The 19,895-nt window shown below is 49.5% G+C and overlaps 1 protein-coding gene across 1 annotated transcript; it reads left to right on the forward strand.

The window, feature by feature from the left end:
- Positions 1-61: 61 nt before the first annotated feature.
- On the forward strand, positions 62-19,552 carry PDZD7 (PDZ domain containing 7). Its single transcript, XM_036736558.1, has 16 exons — positions 62-260; positions 6,908-7,048; positions 7,456-7,630; positions 8,395-8,571; positions 8,657-8,804; positions 9,569-9,629; positions 10,565-10,987; positions 11,409-11,606; positions 12,185-12,232; positions 12,459-12,634; positions 15,109-15,200; positions 15,327-15,418; positions 15,572-15,643; positions 17,827-18,438; positions 18,570-18,670; positions 19,289-19,552. Exons 1-16 carry the CDS (start codon positions 62-64, stop codon positions 19,454-19,456), a joined length of 2,883 nt encoding a protein of 960 aa, XP_036592453.1. The 3' UTR covers positions 19,457-19,552.
- Positions 19,553-19,895: the final 343 nt, after the last annotated feature.

Raw genomic sequence — 19,895 nt, forward strand, 5'->3', positions numbered from 1 at the left:
GGACCCCAGGTCCAGGGCTGAGGCTCGAGCGTATCGTGAGATCATAGAGCGATTCACTGCCATGGACCCCCTGGGCCTGGGGGACCTGTCTTCGGGCTCACTGAGCTCCCTCTCCTCCCGTGGCCACCTGGGCAGCGACACTGGCTCCGCAACGCGATACCTGCTGAGGAGGCAACAGCGGCTGTTGTATGGGCCCCCCCGGGGAATCCGAGCCTCCTCACCCATGGGCAGAGTCATCCTCATCAATTCCCCCATAGAAGGTAGGGAGCGTGCCTGCAGAGAAGGGAGGGGCCCAGGACTTGAAGGGGAGGGCATGGGGGAGTGCAGCAGTGGAGAAGTTATGAGTGGGCACCAGAGATGAGAGACAGATGGTTTTCGCCCGCTGTGCCTCAGTGCTCCTGCTCTCCTTCTGCCCCACTCCTTCCCACTCTTGGAAGTCTGATCTCTTGAGTTCTCTCTAGCCTACTTCTTGCTCGAAATGAGGCAGGGTTGGGGTAGAGATAAGAGCAATCATCAACCTCTTTGCAGTAAGTCCAGTCATTCTTGTCCCTGAGAGATTAATAAACATATCTAGGACAGAAGAGCCTAAAGAAAAGTTCATTGGGTAGAAAAGGAGAAACACTCACCCCTACAACTGGCTCTGGAATGTGACCACAGGAGTAAGGCTCCCAGGTTATGTCAAGGGATCAGGGCTTCTGAGTCCCCAGGAACTTATGAAAAAGGGTTCTGAATGACTGGATATCCCAGGCATGGAAGGATAAGTATATGGGGCTATTCTCTCCTAGTTCTAGCTCCCTCCAAATCTGAGAGCACAGGAGTGCAAACTCTCAATCATAGGATCCCTGTCCAATTGCCTGAAGCAAGATTCCTCTCTACAACAAACTTAATCTCATTTCTAACTGCTGTCTTTCCTGCCCTACTCCAATCCATCCAAAGGTATTTGCTGATGACCCCATGCATGCAGTTTTGTGTTGGCCTATGCTGGACCATAGGCCCCTAGTTCCCCCCAGGGAGCTCGCTTTCTGGCTGAAACTGTTATACCAGAAGCGAGTGAGACACGCCACAGAGTATAAGTTTTGAATGGAGAAGTTTATTAGCCGGCGGTCATCCAGGGAAAATTCCCAAAGCAAATGACCACGTTTAAACCGAGAGGGTGGTTTATATAGACAATACAGGATTCAGTGCTTAACTATCTCTTAAAGTTTACATATGTTACTTTGCAGACTCAGCAAGCCTGTGTTATTTCACTTTTTATGACCATGATACATTAGAGGAACCTCCTGAATAGATTGTAAATACAACATATCAGATAGCTGACAAAGTGTCAATTGGAATTACAACCCAGGATCTCTGTGTCCAGTTTGCCATACATCCCACAACATGACTCATGAGATAAGAGCTAGGAACAGTCACATAATTCAAAAGAATATCTGGGGCTGAGGCTTTCATCCTTCAAGGCCATAGGCAGACTGAGGGATGCTCCAGCTGGCCCACTCAGTTAGTTAAAGGAAGATCGTTAGGCTTTCCTGGTAATTAGCTTACATTCCTTGGAAATGTCTTAGGGGCCCAAGACACTCTCAATTACCTGCCAAACGGCAGGACTGGGGTTTGCAGTTAGTGGCTGGGGGCAGGGTTTTTCTAGCAATAGCTGGCTACTCAGGTATCACAAAACCGATGTATGTGTCTTGACCTCACAGAATGACATCATGTTTGCTCTGAGCTAAATGAGTAGATGAGCTACTATAGAAGTTTAAATGAGAGACAGATCAGTATGAGCTAGGCAAGGGGCTCAGAATAGTTTCCTCTAGGGAGTCAGAATAAATGTGCATCCAGAGAAGCCAGTATCATTTGGATTAGGGAAACCCAGAGGGCAGCCCAGGAAAAGAAAACAAAAGCTTGGAGACTAGAGTCTTGTGTAAAGACCGTGGCCTAGAAAAAGGGATCTGTATTGAAGAGTACAGTTAGAAAGGCAGGTTGCAATCAGACCACAGGGGCTTTGAATGTGGAAATAAAGTGCATAGGACACCTTACACCTGGGATTTCCACCCCTGCCAGCTCAAAAAAAAAAAAAAAGAGATCCAGTCTCAGGAAAGGGAAGGGATTTCCAACAGTTAGGTCTATCCTGTAGCATTTACCTGTTTTCAGTACTAAGAGAGAAATGGGACAAGTATTTGGACATCCTGCATCCCCTTCCTCATCTTTTCTTCCCAGCTACCTCCAACACCCCAGCTTACTTAGGATATAAGCTCCTTGAGAACTGAGATAGTTTCATTCTTGTTTATATTTGTAGCACACAGTGGACATTTAATAAATGCTCAAGTCCATCCACTTCCAACCCCTGGGTTGCTTTGGTTCTCCTTCTCTCCTAGGCCCCACTCTCACAAGGCCACAGCCCCAGAAACACATAGGCAGTCTAATTCCAGAAACACTTGGAAGCACCTGACTTCAGGGACACTAGGTTCCAGAAATACCTTAGGGCCATTTACACCTGATTCTATTAGGCTGCCCCAGCCACATGAAATTTTCAGAGAATCTCATTCTCTTAAGACAGGAATTCTTAACCTAGGGTCTGCGAGCACTTTAAAAAATATCTTTATTTATAACCATATTTCAGTAGAATTCCTTTGTCATCCTGTATGTTTCATTGGATTCATTTAAAAGCATTTTTCTGAGAATGGCTCCATAGGCTTCACCAGACTGCCAAAGGTGGGGTACATGACAAAAAAAAAAGATGAAGAACCCCTGCCTTAAGAGAATCCCAAAGTTGCCTTTATCTAAGAAAAGAATGGGGATGGAATGGGGTGAAAGAATGGGGGGAGGGGAAGGGATGGTCTCTACCCTTAACACAGCCTGTACTAGCAATGGCTTCCTCCACATCTCCACCTGGAAATTTCAAATTCATGTCCCAAATTGAGTCTGTCAGGGCCTCCAGTCTGCTCAGGCTGCAGGAGGGGGAGGTTGAGGGGGAGGGGGAGAGAAAAGGGGAGGGGGAAACGGAGAGGAAAGGAGAAGGGGGAGAGGAAAGGGGAAGGGGAGAAGAAAGGGGAGGGGGAGGAGAAGGGGGAGGGAGAGGGGAGGGGAAGGACCTCGGGCTCAAAGCTCGATCACATCCCGGAGGCCAGCAGGGCAAAGGATATTTCCATTTTATAGACAGGGGAAATGAAGCTCAGGGATGGAAAGGGTCCTGCCCTGGGTGGACCGTCCCCCCCCTCTCCTGCTTGGGGCTCTGAGCCGTAGCTTTGCAGCTAAAAGGAGGGGCTCCCACCTTAATCTCTTCCCTACCCCACCCCACCTCTGATTCCGGGCCTTGTGCCCCAAAGTCACTTACCTGACCAGGCCAGGGCGGCCATGCTGAAGTCATGGCTGTTTAGGGAAGCCTGCAGCCTCAGAGTTACTTGAGCAGGGACTTAAAAAAAAAGATGGCTCTGAAAAGGCCAATGCCAAATGGGTCACTCTACTGACTGGGAGGGCAAAGGCTAAGGGTGCGTGGCCCTTTTAAGATTCCTCTCCAAAAACCCCACGATGCCATTGGAGCTCCTCCCACCCCACCCCCACCCCCACCCGAGCACCCTGGTGCCCCCTGGAGGTCATTCTATCTCTTCCTCTTGGAGCCCCAAGGGAGAAGGGGGAGAGGGGCATCCTCTTTTGTTTAAAGAACCTCTTCAAAACCCAGACCGAAGCCACATGGGGATGGGACCCTCTGGCCCGAGCCTCAAACCACCTCTTAGCTTCTAAGTCCAGAACCTTTCACCCTTGTACTGAGTTTTCTTACCCCACCCCCCACCCCTACGCCTGGGGCGTTGCCCTCCCCCCAGACTTTGAACCTTAAATCTATGGTTCTCAATTCAGAAACACCCTCAATCATTGATCCTGAAGCCCTCCAGCCTTAGCACCTAGAACCTATGACTAGCCTTAGAGACCAGAGTCCCACTCCCCCCACCCCAGCCTTTGAATCTAGAACCTCCTCAATCTCTAAGCCTAGAATGGGGCTCCATAATCTCTGAACTGAAATCTCGCCTTCTCATCTTTGAGTCTCAAGTCTCAGGACCTGGAAAATAAAACCAGGCTTCTAACTTTACTGTTCTCTCAATAGTGAGTCAATCTCTGAGTCTAGAATCAAGCCAACTAGCATTTATTAAGCACCTACCATATGTGCCAGGCACTGTGCTAAGCACTGGAGATACAAAGAACAGCAAAGAGCAAACAGCCCCTACCCTCAAGGAGCTTACAGTCTGGGAGGGGGATGGGGGCAACAACATAAAGCCACTTAGTACAGACAAGCCATAGGCAGGATAAATTGGAAATAATCAACAGGGGAAAGGTGCTAGAATTAAGGGGGATGGAAAAAGGATTCTTGCAGAAAGTGGGACTTTGCCTAAGATTTGAAGGGAGTCAGGGAAACCAGAGGGGATGAGCAGCACTTCCTCTGCAGTTAAGCTTGGAACTTTGGAACCTGTGAGCCTAGAACCTAAAACCCCCACCCAATCTGTGAGCCTGGAACCAAGGGAGGGAGGAAGGAAGGAAGGATGGAAGGATGGAAAGAAAGAAGGAAGGAAGGAAGAGGAGGTGGGAAGGAAGAAGGAAGGAAAGAAAGAGCACCTTCTTTAAGCACCTACTATGTTCTTGGCACTGTGCTGAGTGCTCTATAAATATTATCTCATTTGATTTTCACAACAACCCTAGGAGAAAGAGAGAATGCTTAGAGTGGGGGCAGGAGAGCAAGTGTGAATATAGAGACAAAGAAAAATCCAAATCTTTATGTCTCAACCTGTATACCTCCATGTGGATGTCTCCCTGGTTCCTCAAAACCATGTCCCAAACTGAGCTTATCAATGGTTATGATATCTCCTTTGTCTCTCTAGCTCAGAACCTTAAGCTTGTCCCCAGAACCATTTTTGGAGGAGAGCCTATCTGTGGTTTGGGATTAGGGCAATGGAACAAAGATTCCCCCAGATGGTGCTAAACCAGCTCTTTGAAGGATCCAAAATCCTTTATGACTTGGTTTCCCCTTGAGGTCTCCACTTGATAATTGTAGAATTCAGGAGCATGGAGGGACCTCAGCATCCTTCTAGTGCCCACCCACTCCTGAACCAGAGTATATCTGCAATATACCCAACAAGTAGTCATTTAGCCCTTTTAATTTTTTAAATACATCTAGGAAGAGGGAACCTAATATCATCCTAAGGCAGTCCATTCTCTTTTTGGATAACTGATTCTTAGGAAGTTTTTCCTTACATCAAAACCTAAATCTATCTCTCTGTTATTTTTACCCAATGTTCCTAGTCCTGCCCTCTTGAGCTAAGAGTACATCTAATCCCTCTTCCATGTGACAGCCCTTCAAAAACCTGAAGGCAGCTCTCATATCCTTCCTTCATATGACCATGATCTTGAGACCCGTCACCAATCTGGTCACCTTCTTCTAAGATATCCTCCATTTCATTAATGTCCTTGCTCAGATGTGAATCCACAAAACTCTAGCTGTGGTCTGACCAATAAGACTATCACCATTTCTAGACTCCCTCCATTAATTCAATTGCATTAACATTTTGACTACCCTATCACACTGCTGACTAGTGTTGAGCCTCCAGTACACTTATACCCCCGGATCTTTTTCAGAAGATCTAACCATATTTCCTCCCCCATGTGCTTGTAAAATTGATTATTTGAATCCAAATATAAGGCTTTATATTTATCCCAGTTCAGCCCCAAAGTGGTTCTGGGAATTTTATTGTCATCAATTTTCTATACTATTCTTTCTTGCTCCTTATCTCAAAATTCTAGAATTCTTGGCCAAAGTTTATTGCAATCTAATGTCACCTGCCAAATCATGGATAATTATGGTGTAGGCCTTTTTTTGTGTGGGTATCATGGATCCCGTTGGCATTCTAGTGGAACCTATGGACCTTTTCTCAGAATAATGCTTTCAGATGGACAAAATAAAATACATAGGATTACAAAGGAAACTGAGTGTATTGAAATACAGTTATTAAAATACAAAAAAACAAAAACTTTGTGGATTCCAGGTTAAGAACCCCTGGTGTAGGGAAAGTCACAGTAGACTGCATGTCTAAAATCACCCTCCCTGCACCCTCTGGAGCCAAGCAAAGTAAGTTTCTTCTTCTACGTGACAGTCTTCCAAATATCTGAAAAGTGCTATCATATCCTCCCCATTCACCCCCAAGCCATCCATAGCCCCTTCAGCAGATATACTTATGGCAAGGTTCTGAATGACTTCTCCCATCATCTCTACAGGGCTGGACACAAGGTTTGATATATGGGAGCTCTTTGTAAAGGAATGTGTGAAAAGAAAAGGAGAGAGAATCCTTTTTTCTTTCAGATGGAGTCTTTAGGTATTGTCATATGACAGGTACCCTCTCTGGCTTATTTAATAAAAGTAATGATCATAAGTAATAATAGTAAACTTTGGTTAATACTTTACATGTATCACATATATGTACAATATACACATTTATCAACATATATATCACATATATCACAAACACTTTACACACATATTATCCACATTTGAGCCTAACAATAACTCTGTGAGGTAGGTACTATGGCTATTTACAGATGAAACAGACTTGGAGAGATAAAGTGATTTGTCCAATGTCACATAGCGAAGGTCAAAGGTAGAATTTGAACTCAATTCTTTTCTGACTTCAAGCCCAGGATTCTTTACACTGTACCATGCTTGCCCTCATAACCATAGACATTTTAGACTAGAAGGGATTTTACAGGCTGTCCCATCTTCTCCTCTGCCCCCCAGGGAAGAGGGCCCCTCACTGCAGTAGGGGAGAAAGGATGGTCTGTGATATCCTACTGTGCTAAAAAAAAAAAAAAAGCTAGGCATTCCCTCTGGGAAGGCGAGTGTCCACAATGCCAGCTCATCTTTCTTTGCCTTCAGCCAACAGTGATGAGAGTGACATCATCAATGCAGTCACTGTGGAAAAGAGCCCAGCAGGAAAGTTGGGCTTCAGTGTCCGTGGGGGCTCAGAGCATGGTCTGGGCATCTTTGTCAGCAAAGTGGAGGAAGGGAGCAGTGCAGGTGAGTTTCTGCTATACTCTCTGGGTCCTGGGGAGGAGAGAGGGGAGAAACTGGGCCCTGCTCTCAGGGAGCCCACAATCTGAATAAGGAGATAAAACCTTCTCCCCAGAGTCTCTGATCAAAAAAGGGAGACACTGTGTGGGAAGACAAAATCCAGCCCTCAGGCATCCCAGAGTGGAAAGACACAATGAATGGGTAGACAAGGCCCTGCTCTTAGAAAGCCCCTACTCTAAAATGAGAAACACTGCTATCCTCAGGGAGCCCCAGGTTTGGAGGGTGGAGACTGGATCTGAGTGAGGAATCACCCTTCTGCCTTTGAGGAGCCCCTGTCTGAAGGGGGAGACAGGATGAATTAAGAGTTCCCAAGCTGCATAGGGAAGAACTCAGCTCATCCTATGCCATTGCAGAGAGAGCTGGGCTCCGAGTTGGAGACAAAATCACGGAGGTGAATGGGTTTAGCCTGGAGAGTACCACTATGAGCAGCGCTGTGAAGGTGCTGACGGGGAGCAGCCGCTTGAGTATGATGGTGAGGCGAATGGGCCGTGTGCCCGGGATCAAGTTCTCTAAGGAGAAAACCACGTGGTAAGGGCTCCAACTATCTTACCTTCCCTCCCCCTGGCTCACCCTCACCTAGACAGGGCCTCTGGGAGAAAGGGAAAGGGAAGGGGTGAGACTTGGGTTGGGATTCTGAGAAGAGGGCCTGTAATTTGGTAGGGCTCTGTAAGGAACCTGGAAAGTACACGTGTGGCCACAGACTAGTTCCTGCAGCCTGGGGAAAAAAGTGACTCAGTGACCCCCTCAGTGGGCTGAGAGAGCTCCCAAATCTAAAATGGTGATACAAGCCCCTCTCTCCCTACTGGGTCTGTTATTCTGTCCTGTGCTTTCTTCTCTCTGTCCCTCCTATGTCCCCCCTCTCTCTCCTCAGAGATTGCTGTTCTTTTCCTCCTGCTCTTCTTGGGCTCTTTCTTCCTGCCTGTGTCCCTTGGGTAGGCCTTTGGTGAGTGAGCCTGACCATCTTTGTAGCATTTGGGGAACTCAGACCTCATCCTCTCTTTTCCTGGGGACTCTCCTTCCGCATCTCTTTGTCCCATGTCCGTGTCCCAAAATGATGCTCACTTTCTTGGGGGCTTTTTATCCAGCTCTGGAGGAATTCTAGTTGGGAAAAGAGCTACTATCTCCCCTAACCCTTGCTCAGTGAAATGTGAGAGGTATCTAAGGAGGGTCTGTGGGGAGCCCTGTGCCTGGGGATGGGGGGGCATTGAAGTGCTGGAGGGCTTCTCCCACCTCCTGTCCTACGTTGTTAGTGATTAATGCCCCACTCTCTTGGCTGGTCTGCTGGATACTAGGGTGGATGTGGTCAATCGAAGGCTAGTGGTGGAGAAATGCAGTTCAACACCCTCAGACTGCAGCTCGGACGATGGAGTTAGGCGTATAGTGCACCTGTACACGACCTCTGATGATTTCTGCCTTGGCTTCAACATCCGAGGGGGCAGAGAGTTTGGTCTGGGAATCTATGTCTCCAAGTAAGTAGAATGGATGGGGGCTGGGGGTTAAGGGCTGGGAGGAGCCCTTGGATGGAGGTATTCTGACTTATCTCCCTGGTCTCAGAGTGGACCATGGTGGACTGGCTGAAGAGAATGGCATCAAAGTGGGAGACCAGGTCCTGGCAGCCAACGGAGTGAAGTTTGACCACATCAGTCACAGCCAGGCTGTAGAGGTGCTGAAGGGCCAGACTCACATCATGCTGACCATAAAGGTAGGCTTTGACCACAAGGCTATCATAGACCCAGAGGACCCTGGGGATGGAAGGCAGAAATGGTAGCTACTAGGTTAGGAATGATAAAAGTCAGACTGTAGGAAGAACTTTCTAAAAGTAGCAAGTATAAGTACTAAACAAGGAGCTGACTTTATCAGAGAGCTCAAGCCCTAGTTTCTCAGTGGAAGGAGGGGCTCTGTATCTCAGAGTGGTGGGGGGAACTGGATGATTTCTCAAGAGAACAAGGCTTGGGGTCAAGAAGGAGATTGCTCCTTGGGGCCATTAGTAGTGAAAGGAAGAAGAGATTGTAGGCCTTTTAGATTCGATTTGGGGGTGGGGGGAACAATTGGAGTCAAGTGACTTGTAGATTTGATTTGGGGAGTGGGGGAAGGGGAAGGAAAACAACTGGAGTTAAGTGACTTGCCCCAGGTTACTTAGCTAATAAGTGTCTGAGTCTGGATTTGAGCTCCTGACTCCAAGGCCAGTGCTCTATCCACTGTGCCACCTGGCTGCCCTAGATTTGATTTTAAGAGATCAACCAGGGAGGGAGTGGCTATCATTCACCAGTTCTTGGGTCATATTCTCACCATTGCTTAAGATACCATATTCCTACCCTTATCCCCATTTCTCAATTCCCCAATCCCACACTGACCCATTAATTTCCCTTCCATCCCCATCCTTAATGCAATGCATTCCTCCCTCCCTCTCCATTCCTCTCCCCTTCCTCCTCTACCTTCTTTCCCCCTTTCCCCCCTCCCCTTTAGGAGACAGGAAGGTATCCAGCCTACAAGGAGATGGTATCCGAGTATTGCTGGCTGGACCAACGTAAGATGCTCCAAAGGCAGAATGGGTTAGACTCCATGGGGCTCCATGTGTGTCTGGGGAATGGGGCAGAGGGACCTTTCCAGAGCCTGGGTGTCCTAAGCTTAACCCAGAAGCCTCCCTTCCCTCCAAGAACCTCCACCCCCCACCAGTCACTCAGCTGGGGTCCAGGGTATCTTTGAATCGCCTTTGAAAGAATTTGACACTTTAAACTCAATCCCTAATTCTACAGCTCTCAGAATTGTGTCCCTTAGGAAAGCTTAGCTTCAAGGAAGAGCAGGGCCTTAGAAGAACCATCTACAACCAGGGTTCTTGATGCCATGGACACCGTTGGCAGTGCCTGCCCTCCGGGAACTCACAGTCTAATGGGGGAGACAACAATTATGCACAAACAAGATATTTCCCAGGGAAGGTACCCAGGTGAAGGAGGACTGGGAAAGGCCATTTGCAGAAACTGGAACTCTAGCTAAGACTTGAGGGAAGCCACAAGGCCGAGATGAGCAAGGACAGAGGTCTAGGTGCGGAAGCCTTGATCTGCAATAATCATTTAGCTTGCAATTAATCATGTGGCACTTTATAGTTCACCGAGAGCTTTTTGTCATTTGAACCTCACAGCTATCCTACAAGGTAGGCAAGTAAGTATCATCACAAATAATCCGATCCCCTCACTCCTCAGCTGAGGAAAGAGCCCGAGATAAGATAGAAAGCAACTTGCTCAAAGTTACCTGGGGAATCAGTGGAGGACCTGGGACTAAAACCCAGGTGTTCTGATTCCCAGACCATAGCTCTTCCTACCACACTGCTCCCAACTTGGCTAGTCCCCTTCTACACACAGCGGGGATCTTAGAAGGCCAGGAGGAAGTAGGACCAGGCTTCTAGGGAGAGGGTAGGCTCCTGTCCATCTCCCCAGACTGACCTAGGCCCCTGCCTCTTCATAGTGAACAATGGGCCCCTGCAGCAGCTGTCACAGACGTCGGAGAGTAGCTCAACTGTGTCCTCCTACTCCTCCAGCATCCCCTACAGTTCTGGCTCTGGCTCCAGCTGCCTCCCCTTTGACATGGTGGATGTTGGCCTATCCACAGAGGAGCTAGTTGGGTCAGGGTCCAGGGGCTGGGGACGGGCAGACACAGCCATACAGACTGAGCCAGAGATCAGCGGGGTAGTGGAGACATGGTGCAGTGTCCGGCCTACGGTTATCCTCAGAGACACAGCCATCCGATCAGATGGGCCCCTCCTTGCCCGAAGATCCGGTTCTCGCCTTGACACCGCACTGTCCGAGTCTCCCAAAACAGCCTTACTCCTGGCTCTCAGCAGGCCTCGGCCACCCATCACTCGCTCCCAGAGCTACCTGACCTTATGGGGTATGTTGGGGATGGGCGCGTCTTATTCTTCTTACCCAATCCGAGTCTTTGACGATAGCTTCTAACTCCATCCCTACCCCAGGTCTCGGACCCCCATGCTTGGCTCTGCCCTTGCAATCTTGGACTAGGTCTCATCCTATTTCTGTTATCATATTGTTTCTCCTTTTCCACCTCCACATAAGTCTCTCCAAATTACTCTAGGCTGAAGTTTCCCAGGGAGGGTTAGGATGGAGAGGAGGAGAGAGAAGGGTACCTAGATGCCATTCTCCTACAGTGAGATCTCTGGATGAAAGCTGGTAGACTCTGCTTCCCCTCCCTCAACCCCTTCCAGTGGCCCTCCATCCCCTCTTTAGACCATCTCCACCCTCCCGTTACTCCCCCTCCCACCCCAGCCCTCCAGCCTCCTGTCTCCCACACCCAGAGGAGAAAAAACAGCGACGGAAGGAGAAGTCAGGGTCGCCCCCAGAGAAGGGTGCCCTGCAGCGCTCCAAGACCCTGATGAACCTCTTCTTCAAGGGGGGGAAGAGTGGGCGGCCAGCAGGAGATGGCAAGAACGAGGCCTCGGTGCTAGAGCATGAGAGTACCTGCAGGGTCCGTTCACATCTGGAAGGAGAGAAAGGTAAAAGAATAATTGTGATGGAGGCAGGCCTTTGATTCCTGTCTTTGAAATGTCCCCTCACCAGTGTAAGAGACTGGCTTAACTGACCTTCGCTGTCAGTGAAATGAGTCTGGCTAGCCTTCCCAGGTGGTGGGGAGCAAGGTCACCTCAGGTTAACTGAGATTTAGAGAGGGGAAAGCAAGGTGGGAGGGTCTGTGTTGTGGTGTAAACACTTCCTTCCCCTGAGGAAGCCAGAGTAAGGGATAGACCTGGTGTGGTGTGTGCGTGTGCTTCTGAGCTTCTACAGCTGGTCAGTCCTCAGCCAGCCAGCTTATTACTGTTATAGCAACACAGCACCCTGTCTCATTCTCTGGTTGCTCAGTATGTGTTAGGTTGTTTCTCCAGCCAGGCTGTGAACCCTCAGGGCTGGGAGCGTTTCTTCAATTTCTCCTGTCTCTTGCTCCATTCCATCCCTCCCCCCTAGTCTCCCCCACATTCAGTGTAGCCAAGCCCAGGGCCTGGCACAGGAGAAAAGGTGGTCAGTAGGTACTTGCTGACTTGATGCAGCCATGAGGTCGGAGCTCAGCTCTCTTCCATAGGGGGATCAGGACCCGTGCAGAAGTTTGTTACCTGGAAACTGAGAAGGGGTAAGTTCCCTCTGGCAGTGTTGGGGTTTGGTTCTCAGAGAACATAACAGTGTTATGGGTTGGGCTCAGGGTATGGGGAGGGGGCTGGTATGCATGTGGTTTTGGGGAGCATGGAGTCTATATGGGCAAGGTCTTCAAACCCTGTCTGCATAGTCATCAAGAAATTCATTCCTTGTTGGATCCTGGTTCCCTTGTGGGTCCTTCTCAACCCCACCTCCAACCCTAGACAGAGAGAGAGCCCAAACCATGCTTTTCCCTGGATCAGAGGGACACTCCAGCAAACTGTCCAATGGAGAGGACCGAATCCAGGCGTGGGAGAGCCGTCTCCCCCTCATACAGGATCTGGCCCGGCGCCTTCTGACCGATGATGAGGTCCTGGCTGTCACTCGTCACTGCACTCGGGTAGGCCTCCCTCGGCTCCCTCCTTCACCTTGACCTTTCCCCTCCCACCATTAAACCCCTAATATCCATTTATTTAGGGGAGTAGCTTAGTGCTGGTCTTAAGAATCAGGAAGGCTTGTACTCAAATCCCACCCCCCATATTTATTAGCTAGGTAACCTAAGCAATCCTTTCACCTCTGGGAGACTAATCTCATCTGTGAGGAGGGATAATAGCAACAATCTCAAAAAGGTGTCAGAATCAAATAAGATCCATATCAAACCTTAAATTGCTATATAAATTATCATCATCCCCCTAAGTACCCCAGTACCCTAGTAGGGGAAGGTATCACTCACTTAGGCTGTCACCTCCCTGTCTCTTCTATCCATACTGGAGGAGATGATGTTGGGTGGGGATGACCAATTAACCAACAAGTATTAAATACCTACTATGTACTTGACACTGTACTAGGTGCTCAGGATATACAAATTCCTTGGCCTCAAGGAATTTGCTTTCTAGTGGAAAACAAAATATTCACAGATAGATATAGGGTATATTAAAAATGCACAATGATTGGGAAAGAGGTAGAGGTGAGGAGAGAGGGCCTCCTGGACAAGAGGCACAGCCCATGACTTTGCACAGAGGCAGAAAATGTAGTATCTTATATGGAAAACAGCAAGCATGCCATTTTGGCTTGGAGTCTGTGTAAGGGGGAGTAATTCATAATTAGCTTGCAAAAGCTAGAGACAGATTGTGAAGGGCTCTAAATGGCAAACAGAGGAGTTTGTGAGTGGTTAAACAAAAGCAGGGACCTATCAGCCAGATGTCTGAGGGTATCCCTCCCTGAGGAAAGAACTCTTTCTCTAGAAGATAGTGTACAATTTTGGTTGGACAAGGCATCTGTTTTACAGAGGGGAAAATGAGGTTCAAGAAGCTTCCAATTTTGTCAAAACTTGACAGGAGGCCAAATCATCACAGCATAAAGCTGAAGGACAGCAGCACTAGGAAAAGTCTCTGAGACCATCTCAGCCAACACATTTGTTTAATAGATGGAGGAATGGCGGCTCTGAACCTCTGTGATATTAGCAGGATGTATACGATACATAGACTAGGAAGTGATCTTAGCCAAGTAGCTCTCCTTCTCTGGGCTTGTTTTGTCCTCTGTAAATTAAGAGCTTCAATTAGATAATCCTGAAGATCCAGCTCTAGGCGATGTGGATGGTGATACTGATGCAATTTATGTATGTATGACTGTCTGCCATATGTGTCTGGGTGTATGTGGTGTGAAGGTCAAGGAAAGGAAAAACTTCCTAACAATTAGAACTATTCCAAAGTGGAATGGGATCTTTTGGGAGATAGTAGATGCCCGCTTACTAAGGGTCTTCTGGAAAAGGTTGAACAGCCACTTGTCAAGGTATGATATTAGAAGGTAAGAAGAGGAGATTGTTTCATTCTTTATATTTGTGTTCTCAGTACCTAGTATGGTGCCTGGCACATAGGAGGTATTTAATAAATGCTTATTGATTGGTGGATGATGTGGAAAGAATTCCTTTCTACCTCCTGCTTCAGGTGGTACCAGAAGGATGATAAGATACCTTCCAAGTCTACAGTGCTGCATCTCTGTATTTGTGTTACGTGTGTGTGTTTCTGTCTGTGGGTGTGTGTGACTGGTAACCAGAAAAAGTGCGTGTCTCCATGTTTTGATGGGCACATGCGTGTATGTGCGTGCGCGCGCACGTGCGCATGCACGTCACACTCTGGCCACAAGGGGGCCGTTGTGTATCTTTGCAGCCTGTGTTTCCTTTCTCTGGGCACCAGAGGGTGCGTCTCTGCACTGCTCCTTATCTGTGTGTCACACTACGGACACAAGGTGGAGCTGTACTCCACGTCATCGCTAGGCAGATCTGTATAAGTGGGTGGATTGGGAACCCTGGGGATGGCAGCCTGTGTGTGGCTGTAGACCTGGAGACTCACCTGGCAGATGCGAGAGGTCCTCCCTTCTCCCACCCCCAGCCTCACCTTTCGCTTGGACCAGAAATTCCCAGACGGTGACTTCATCTCCAAGACTCCCAACCCATTGCCTGCTCGTCCAGAGTCACTGCCCAGTGTCCACCTCTAGACAAATAGAGTCCAGTGTTTAAATTAAAACAAAGTCACTTTAGAGTAAGACCCAAGGTGGCCCAATTGCCTACAGAGGGCTGCTTTCTGTGGAAGCATTGAAATGCCCATGGCCCTTTCTCCACCCTCTCCTAGGGTGAGCCACAACACCAGGCTCCTCTCTCCCCTCTTCTCCTAGCCCAAGTCGTCCAGTCTGTTCCCCTATCCTGGCAGGAAATGTTACCAGTACCAAGGTTAGCAGAAGCAGCCCAGGGGTCTTAAGTTTCTGGTGACAGGACTGGTAGGACTAGACAGAGGACCTCCAACTTTCTTCAGCCCCCATCATGCACACAGACCACAAATCTTTTCATTGTCTGACCCTTAGTCATTATGTCTGCAGTATGTCCATGAGGGCGGGGTAGAGGACCTGGTGCGGCCACTGCTGGCCATCCTGGACCGGCCAGAGAAATTGCTGCTGCTTCGGGACATCAGGTAAGGGCACCAAGAAGAGGCAGCATCTAGGACGATCTATCATGTGTCACACACACACACCCCTACCTTCCTTTCCTGGAGCTAAGCCTCCTCATTCACTACCCCCTTCCTTCCTGCACCTTCCAGGAGTGCAGTGACCCCTGGAGACCTCAGCAAATTTGACAGCCTAGTGACGCCCGCGGAGCTTGAAGCATACGAAGCACTCAAAAGCCGAGCAGGTGTGTGTGTGTGTGTGTGTGTGTGTGTGTGTGTGTGTGTGAATGGATCTCCTGGAATCTCATGAGGATCCACTCACTGTATGGTATGACATTTTCTACCTGACAAAGAAGGCCTTGGGCCAGTGAGATCACTGACCATCTGATTCCCCACAGTGAGGCCCCCAGCTCTTCGACCCACTCGGCAGGACACACCACCCAAGCGCCACCTCATCACACCTGTGCCTGGTTAGTGTCTAAAGCAAGGGGTGGGGGAGGGAACGAGGAGAGAAGAAAGCACTATACCAGAGGCCCAGACTCTGACTTCTAGACAGAGAATGCCTTGTTATGGGTAGGTGGGTGAGGAATGATTCTGCCCCAGGGTGGAGGAAGAAGGGGGCAGTTTGGATTTTCAAACCAAGTTTTTTAATGGTCTTACATAAACACAAGTTGGGTCTTGCTGGAGCTATGTAAATAGTAAAGGAGAGGGAAAGGGCAATTTCAGTTGTACCTGAATTAGCTTGGGGGTGACAGTGGTAAGAGGCTGGAATCAGTTCCAGAAAATGAAGAGTCATTAAATGGTACTAGTTCTGTCCATACCTAAGCAGAAATCTCTGCTACAACATCCATAAGTGCTCATCAGCCCTGGACTGGCTCCAAATGATAGGAGGTCTAAATGTTTTTCCCAATACGAATTGTGCTCACTGGAACTCCACTTTCTCACCCCCAGGATAAGTGTAGTCTCTCCCTATACATAGACTCTCCCAGGGTTTACCACTGAAGCTTACTATCTAAGCCCTGCTAGCTAAACTGTTATGTTCATCTGACAGGTGCCATGCCTTTCTCAGCCAATCAGATCTGGTCTTCCAATACCATCCAACCATCATTGCTAAGCACTGTATATATGAATGTATGCATGTATGTATACGTACACACATATATATACATACACACATATATATCTATATATATATGTCTATAGATGGCATTAGGGATACAGAAACAAAAGACCTTGTCCTCTAGAGCAAAAGATTAGATTCAACTGGGAGAGATCCAACATGTGAATAGTATATATTTGTGATCATTTGAAGAGGAAGAGGGCACTCCCAGTTGTTGAGAATCAGGATAAGCTTCCTAGTGAAGGTGGCACATGAGCTGAGCTTTGAAAGAAGTTAGGGCTTCTAAGAGGCAGAAGTGTGGGGAAGAGTCCACTCTAGGCCAGAAGGGGAGCCTGGGCAAAAACATGGCAGTGACAATGTCATGTAGAGGGAACTGCTGCTAGGTGGGTCTGACTGAGACCCCAAGAAGGGCAATGACACACAATAAGCTGGAAAGGCAGGATGAGCTAGATCATGAAGAAAAAAGCCAAGTTAAAGAATTTCTATCTTATCCTAGAGCAGAGGTAGGGAACCTGTGGCCTCGAGGCCACATGTGGCCCTCTAGGTCTTCAAGTGTGGCCCTTTGACTGAATCCAGACTTCTCAGAACTCTTGGCCTCCAGGCTGAAGGTTCCCCAGCCCTGTCCTAGAGACAACAGGGAAGCACTCGAGTTTCTCGGATAGGGGAGTGACACAGTAAAACTTGTGCCTTAGGAAGATAATCTTGGCAGCTCAGTGGAGGAGAGATCAGAGACAGGGGGGAGACTGTAAAGAGGGAATCCAGTCAATAATAATTACAGGTAGTCTTGCAAATACAAACTGTTTTGCTTGTACATATATTAGCTTATTTTATCCCCAACATCCTTGGGAGGTTAAGTGTCATTTGTTATTATGTCCATTTTACAGATGATAAAGATGAGATGGGGTTAAGTGACTTGCCCAAGGTCACACATCTAGTAAGTGTCTGAGGTCAGGCCCAGTGATCTATGCACTGAACTATCCAGCAGTTATTACAATAGTATTTGTGAAAGATGATGAAGGCTGAGTGAGGCCAACAGGGATTCCTTCCTGCGTTTGGCCTGTCAGCTCCCAGGACTGACTAGTCATTTGTAGACCCTCCTCAAATCTGATTTTAAAAACACAAAAGTCTGGTTTCAGTAGATCCCACACAAATATAGGTACGTAGTTTTAGTAGGCCCTGTACAAAAGGTCATTGTGGTTGAGAAGAAAGGACCCTGGATTTGGAATTAAAGGACTGGACCTTCATGACCTTGGGCAGTCACTATAAGCACTTTGTGCCTCAGTTTGCTTATCTGTAAAATGAGGACGTTGGACTAGAGCAGTCTGAGGTCTCTTCCTCTTCTCAGTCTACGACCCTGGTGTACCGAGGTCCTAGGAAACAGAGTGGGGGGCGGCAGGGCGGGGGAGAAGTGGAGAGTTGAGTGGGCAGAGCCTGGTCTTTAGTGATTCTTCCTTAGTGACCTCTGCCACCCCAAAGGGGGCCAGTAGTGAAGGCTAAGGAGGGTGGGGCTGAGACCCCCTCTTTCCTCAACAGACAGCCGGGGAGGTTTCTACTTGCTCCCTGTGAATGGCTTCGCCGAGGAGGAAGATGAAGAGGAGGCGGCGGTGGGTGCGCTGGGCGAGCGGTTGGCTGGGCTGCAGGTCTCGCCTCCGGCGGACGTCCAGAGTCCCCCGGCTCCTGCCGCTGCCCCTCGCCGCTCGCACAAGCCCTTCCCCCCGCTGCGGGATGTTCCCGTGGATGCCTTCTCCTGCCCCGGCCGCCGCCGCAGCGCGTCTCCCCCGCCGCCGCCGCCCCGGCCGCCCCCCGTGGCCCCTCGACCCCCTCGGCCCAACTGGCTGCTGAGCGAGCCCCCGAGGCGGGCGCGCGAGGATGCCCGACGCAGCCGGAGTCGGGGTCGCAGCCGCAGCCGCAGCCGGAGCCGCTGCAAGTCCCCAGGCAGCAGGCGCTCCCCGTCCCCGGCTCTCGGGAACGGGCGCTACACCAAGTCCCGCCGCTCCCGGCTTCCCCTCCCCGCCCCTAGAGCGCAGGTGATCGCTGGGGACCCTGACCAGCTTGGAGGCACCCAGGAGCAAGAGACGCCTCCGGATCGCGACGGAGACGGGGAGCTCAGGACCGTCACTCTCTCCAAGCTCAGACAATCCCTGGGTGAGCTGGCCAGTGGGAGGGGTCGCTGAGGGGCCGTGGTGCGGTGAATTCCCCAGCTTTGAGGACTGCGCTAGCCACCGTTCCCGGGAGGTGTTTGGGGGTGGGAGTCTGACCTCGTGCCCCACTCCCAGGAATCAGCATTTCCGGGGGGATCGAGTCCAAGGTGCAGCCCATGGTGAAGATTGAGAAGATCTTTCCTGGAGGAGCAGCCTTCCTCAGTGGGGCTCTGCAGGTAGGGGCAAAATACATCCGTGGGGAGCCATTCCAATCTGAGTCCCAAATATGGCCCGTCTATTGTGGGGAGGGGGAGGCAGGGAGTAGAGGAAGCATAGTGTCTTTGGGGCCAAGGGGGATAGATTTAATCAGGAGTGACCGAGTGGAAAGCAGGCTAGATGTGAATTCAAAAGACCTAGCTCACCCATTTACAGGTCACATCACCTCTCTGGGACTCAGTTTCCTCATGTAAAAATGAAGGGTGGACAAGGTGATTTTAAGATCCCTTTCACTTCTAAGTCCAACGATGCTATGACTAAGCAGAACAGGGTGGGGGTGGGAGGAGGGAGAATTGTCTTGGGTGGAGCAGAAACACTCCCCCCCCCACACCAGTCCTGGCACAAAGGGACCATTGTCTATGTCTTTCCACCCCCCCACACACAGCAAGAAAAAAAAATACAGAACAAAAATCTCATTGTCAGTGTTGTCGTCCCCCCCACCCTCCCCCACACACTTCCCTTGGATACTTCCCCCTCGCTCCTCCTCCAGTCTCAGATTGGGAAGTGGGGTGAGAGGCCAGAGCCCCAGAGGGGGGACTGCAACGAGGAAGGAGCTAAGGCTGTGACCTCTCCATCAGGCTGGCTTTGAGCTTGTATCTGTGGATGGGGAGAGCCTCCAACAGGTGACTCACCAGCGAGCTGTGGACACCATCCGAAGGGCCTATCGAAACAAGGCTCGGGAGCCCATGGAGATAGTAGTCAGGGTCCCTTGCCCTTGTCCTTTAGCACCTTCCACAATCTCTTAGCCCCAGGTCACACTTCTTCAGTGACTTCCTGGTTCAGATTCCCTGATCCTTCCCCCAAGTAAGTTAACAGAGAGATCAGGGTCATTCCTTAGCACTACCCTAGATGACCACAACCACTTTCCTTAATCCATCTTAGCCTAAAGCCTCATATCTCTCAGAAACAGGGCAGAACAGAAAGTGAACAATGGTGCTACTAACCAGCCTTCCCTACTCCCTAGGCCCCATTCCTCCCTAGTCCCAGCAGAGCCTCAAGACTTGGCATATGGTGGCTGAAAATGGGGGTTAGGGGTAAGAGTTCTTCTTCCCTGCCCTGTCTGGTCTCTCCCAGAGAGGACCCTTCAGGTGAGAGAGGAACAGGAGCCATCTCATCCATCCCCCTGCTTCTGGCCATTACTTAGCTAAGGGTTAAGAACGCAAGGAGAGAACTGCCCTGGTACCT

The sequence above is a fragment of the Trichosurus vulpecula genome, chromosome 8 (genome assembly GCF_011100635.1).
Source record: "Trichosurus vulpecula isolate mTriVul1 chromosome 8, mTriVul1.pri, whole genome shotgun sequence".
NCBI lineage: Eukaryota > Metazoa > Chordata > Mammalia > Diprotodontia > Phalangeridae > Trichosurus > Trichosurus vulpecula.

Coding starts and splice junctions, on each gene's coding strand:
- PDZD7 (XM_036736558.1), top strand. CDS start 62: ATGGACCCCCTGGGCCTGGGGGACCTGTCTTCGGGCTCACTGAGCTCC. Junction 7,631..8,394: donor TCTAAGGAGAAAACCACGTG/GTAAGGGCTCCA, acceptor GCTGGATACTAG/GGTGGATGTGGTCAATCGAA. Junction 12,233..12,458: donor TACCTGGAAACTGAGAAGGG/GTAAGTTCCCTC, acceptor CTCCAACCCTAG/ACAGAGAGAGAGCCCAAACC.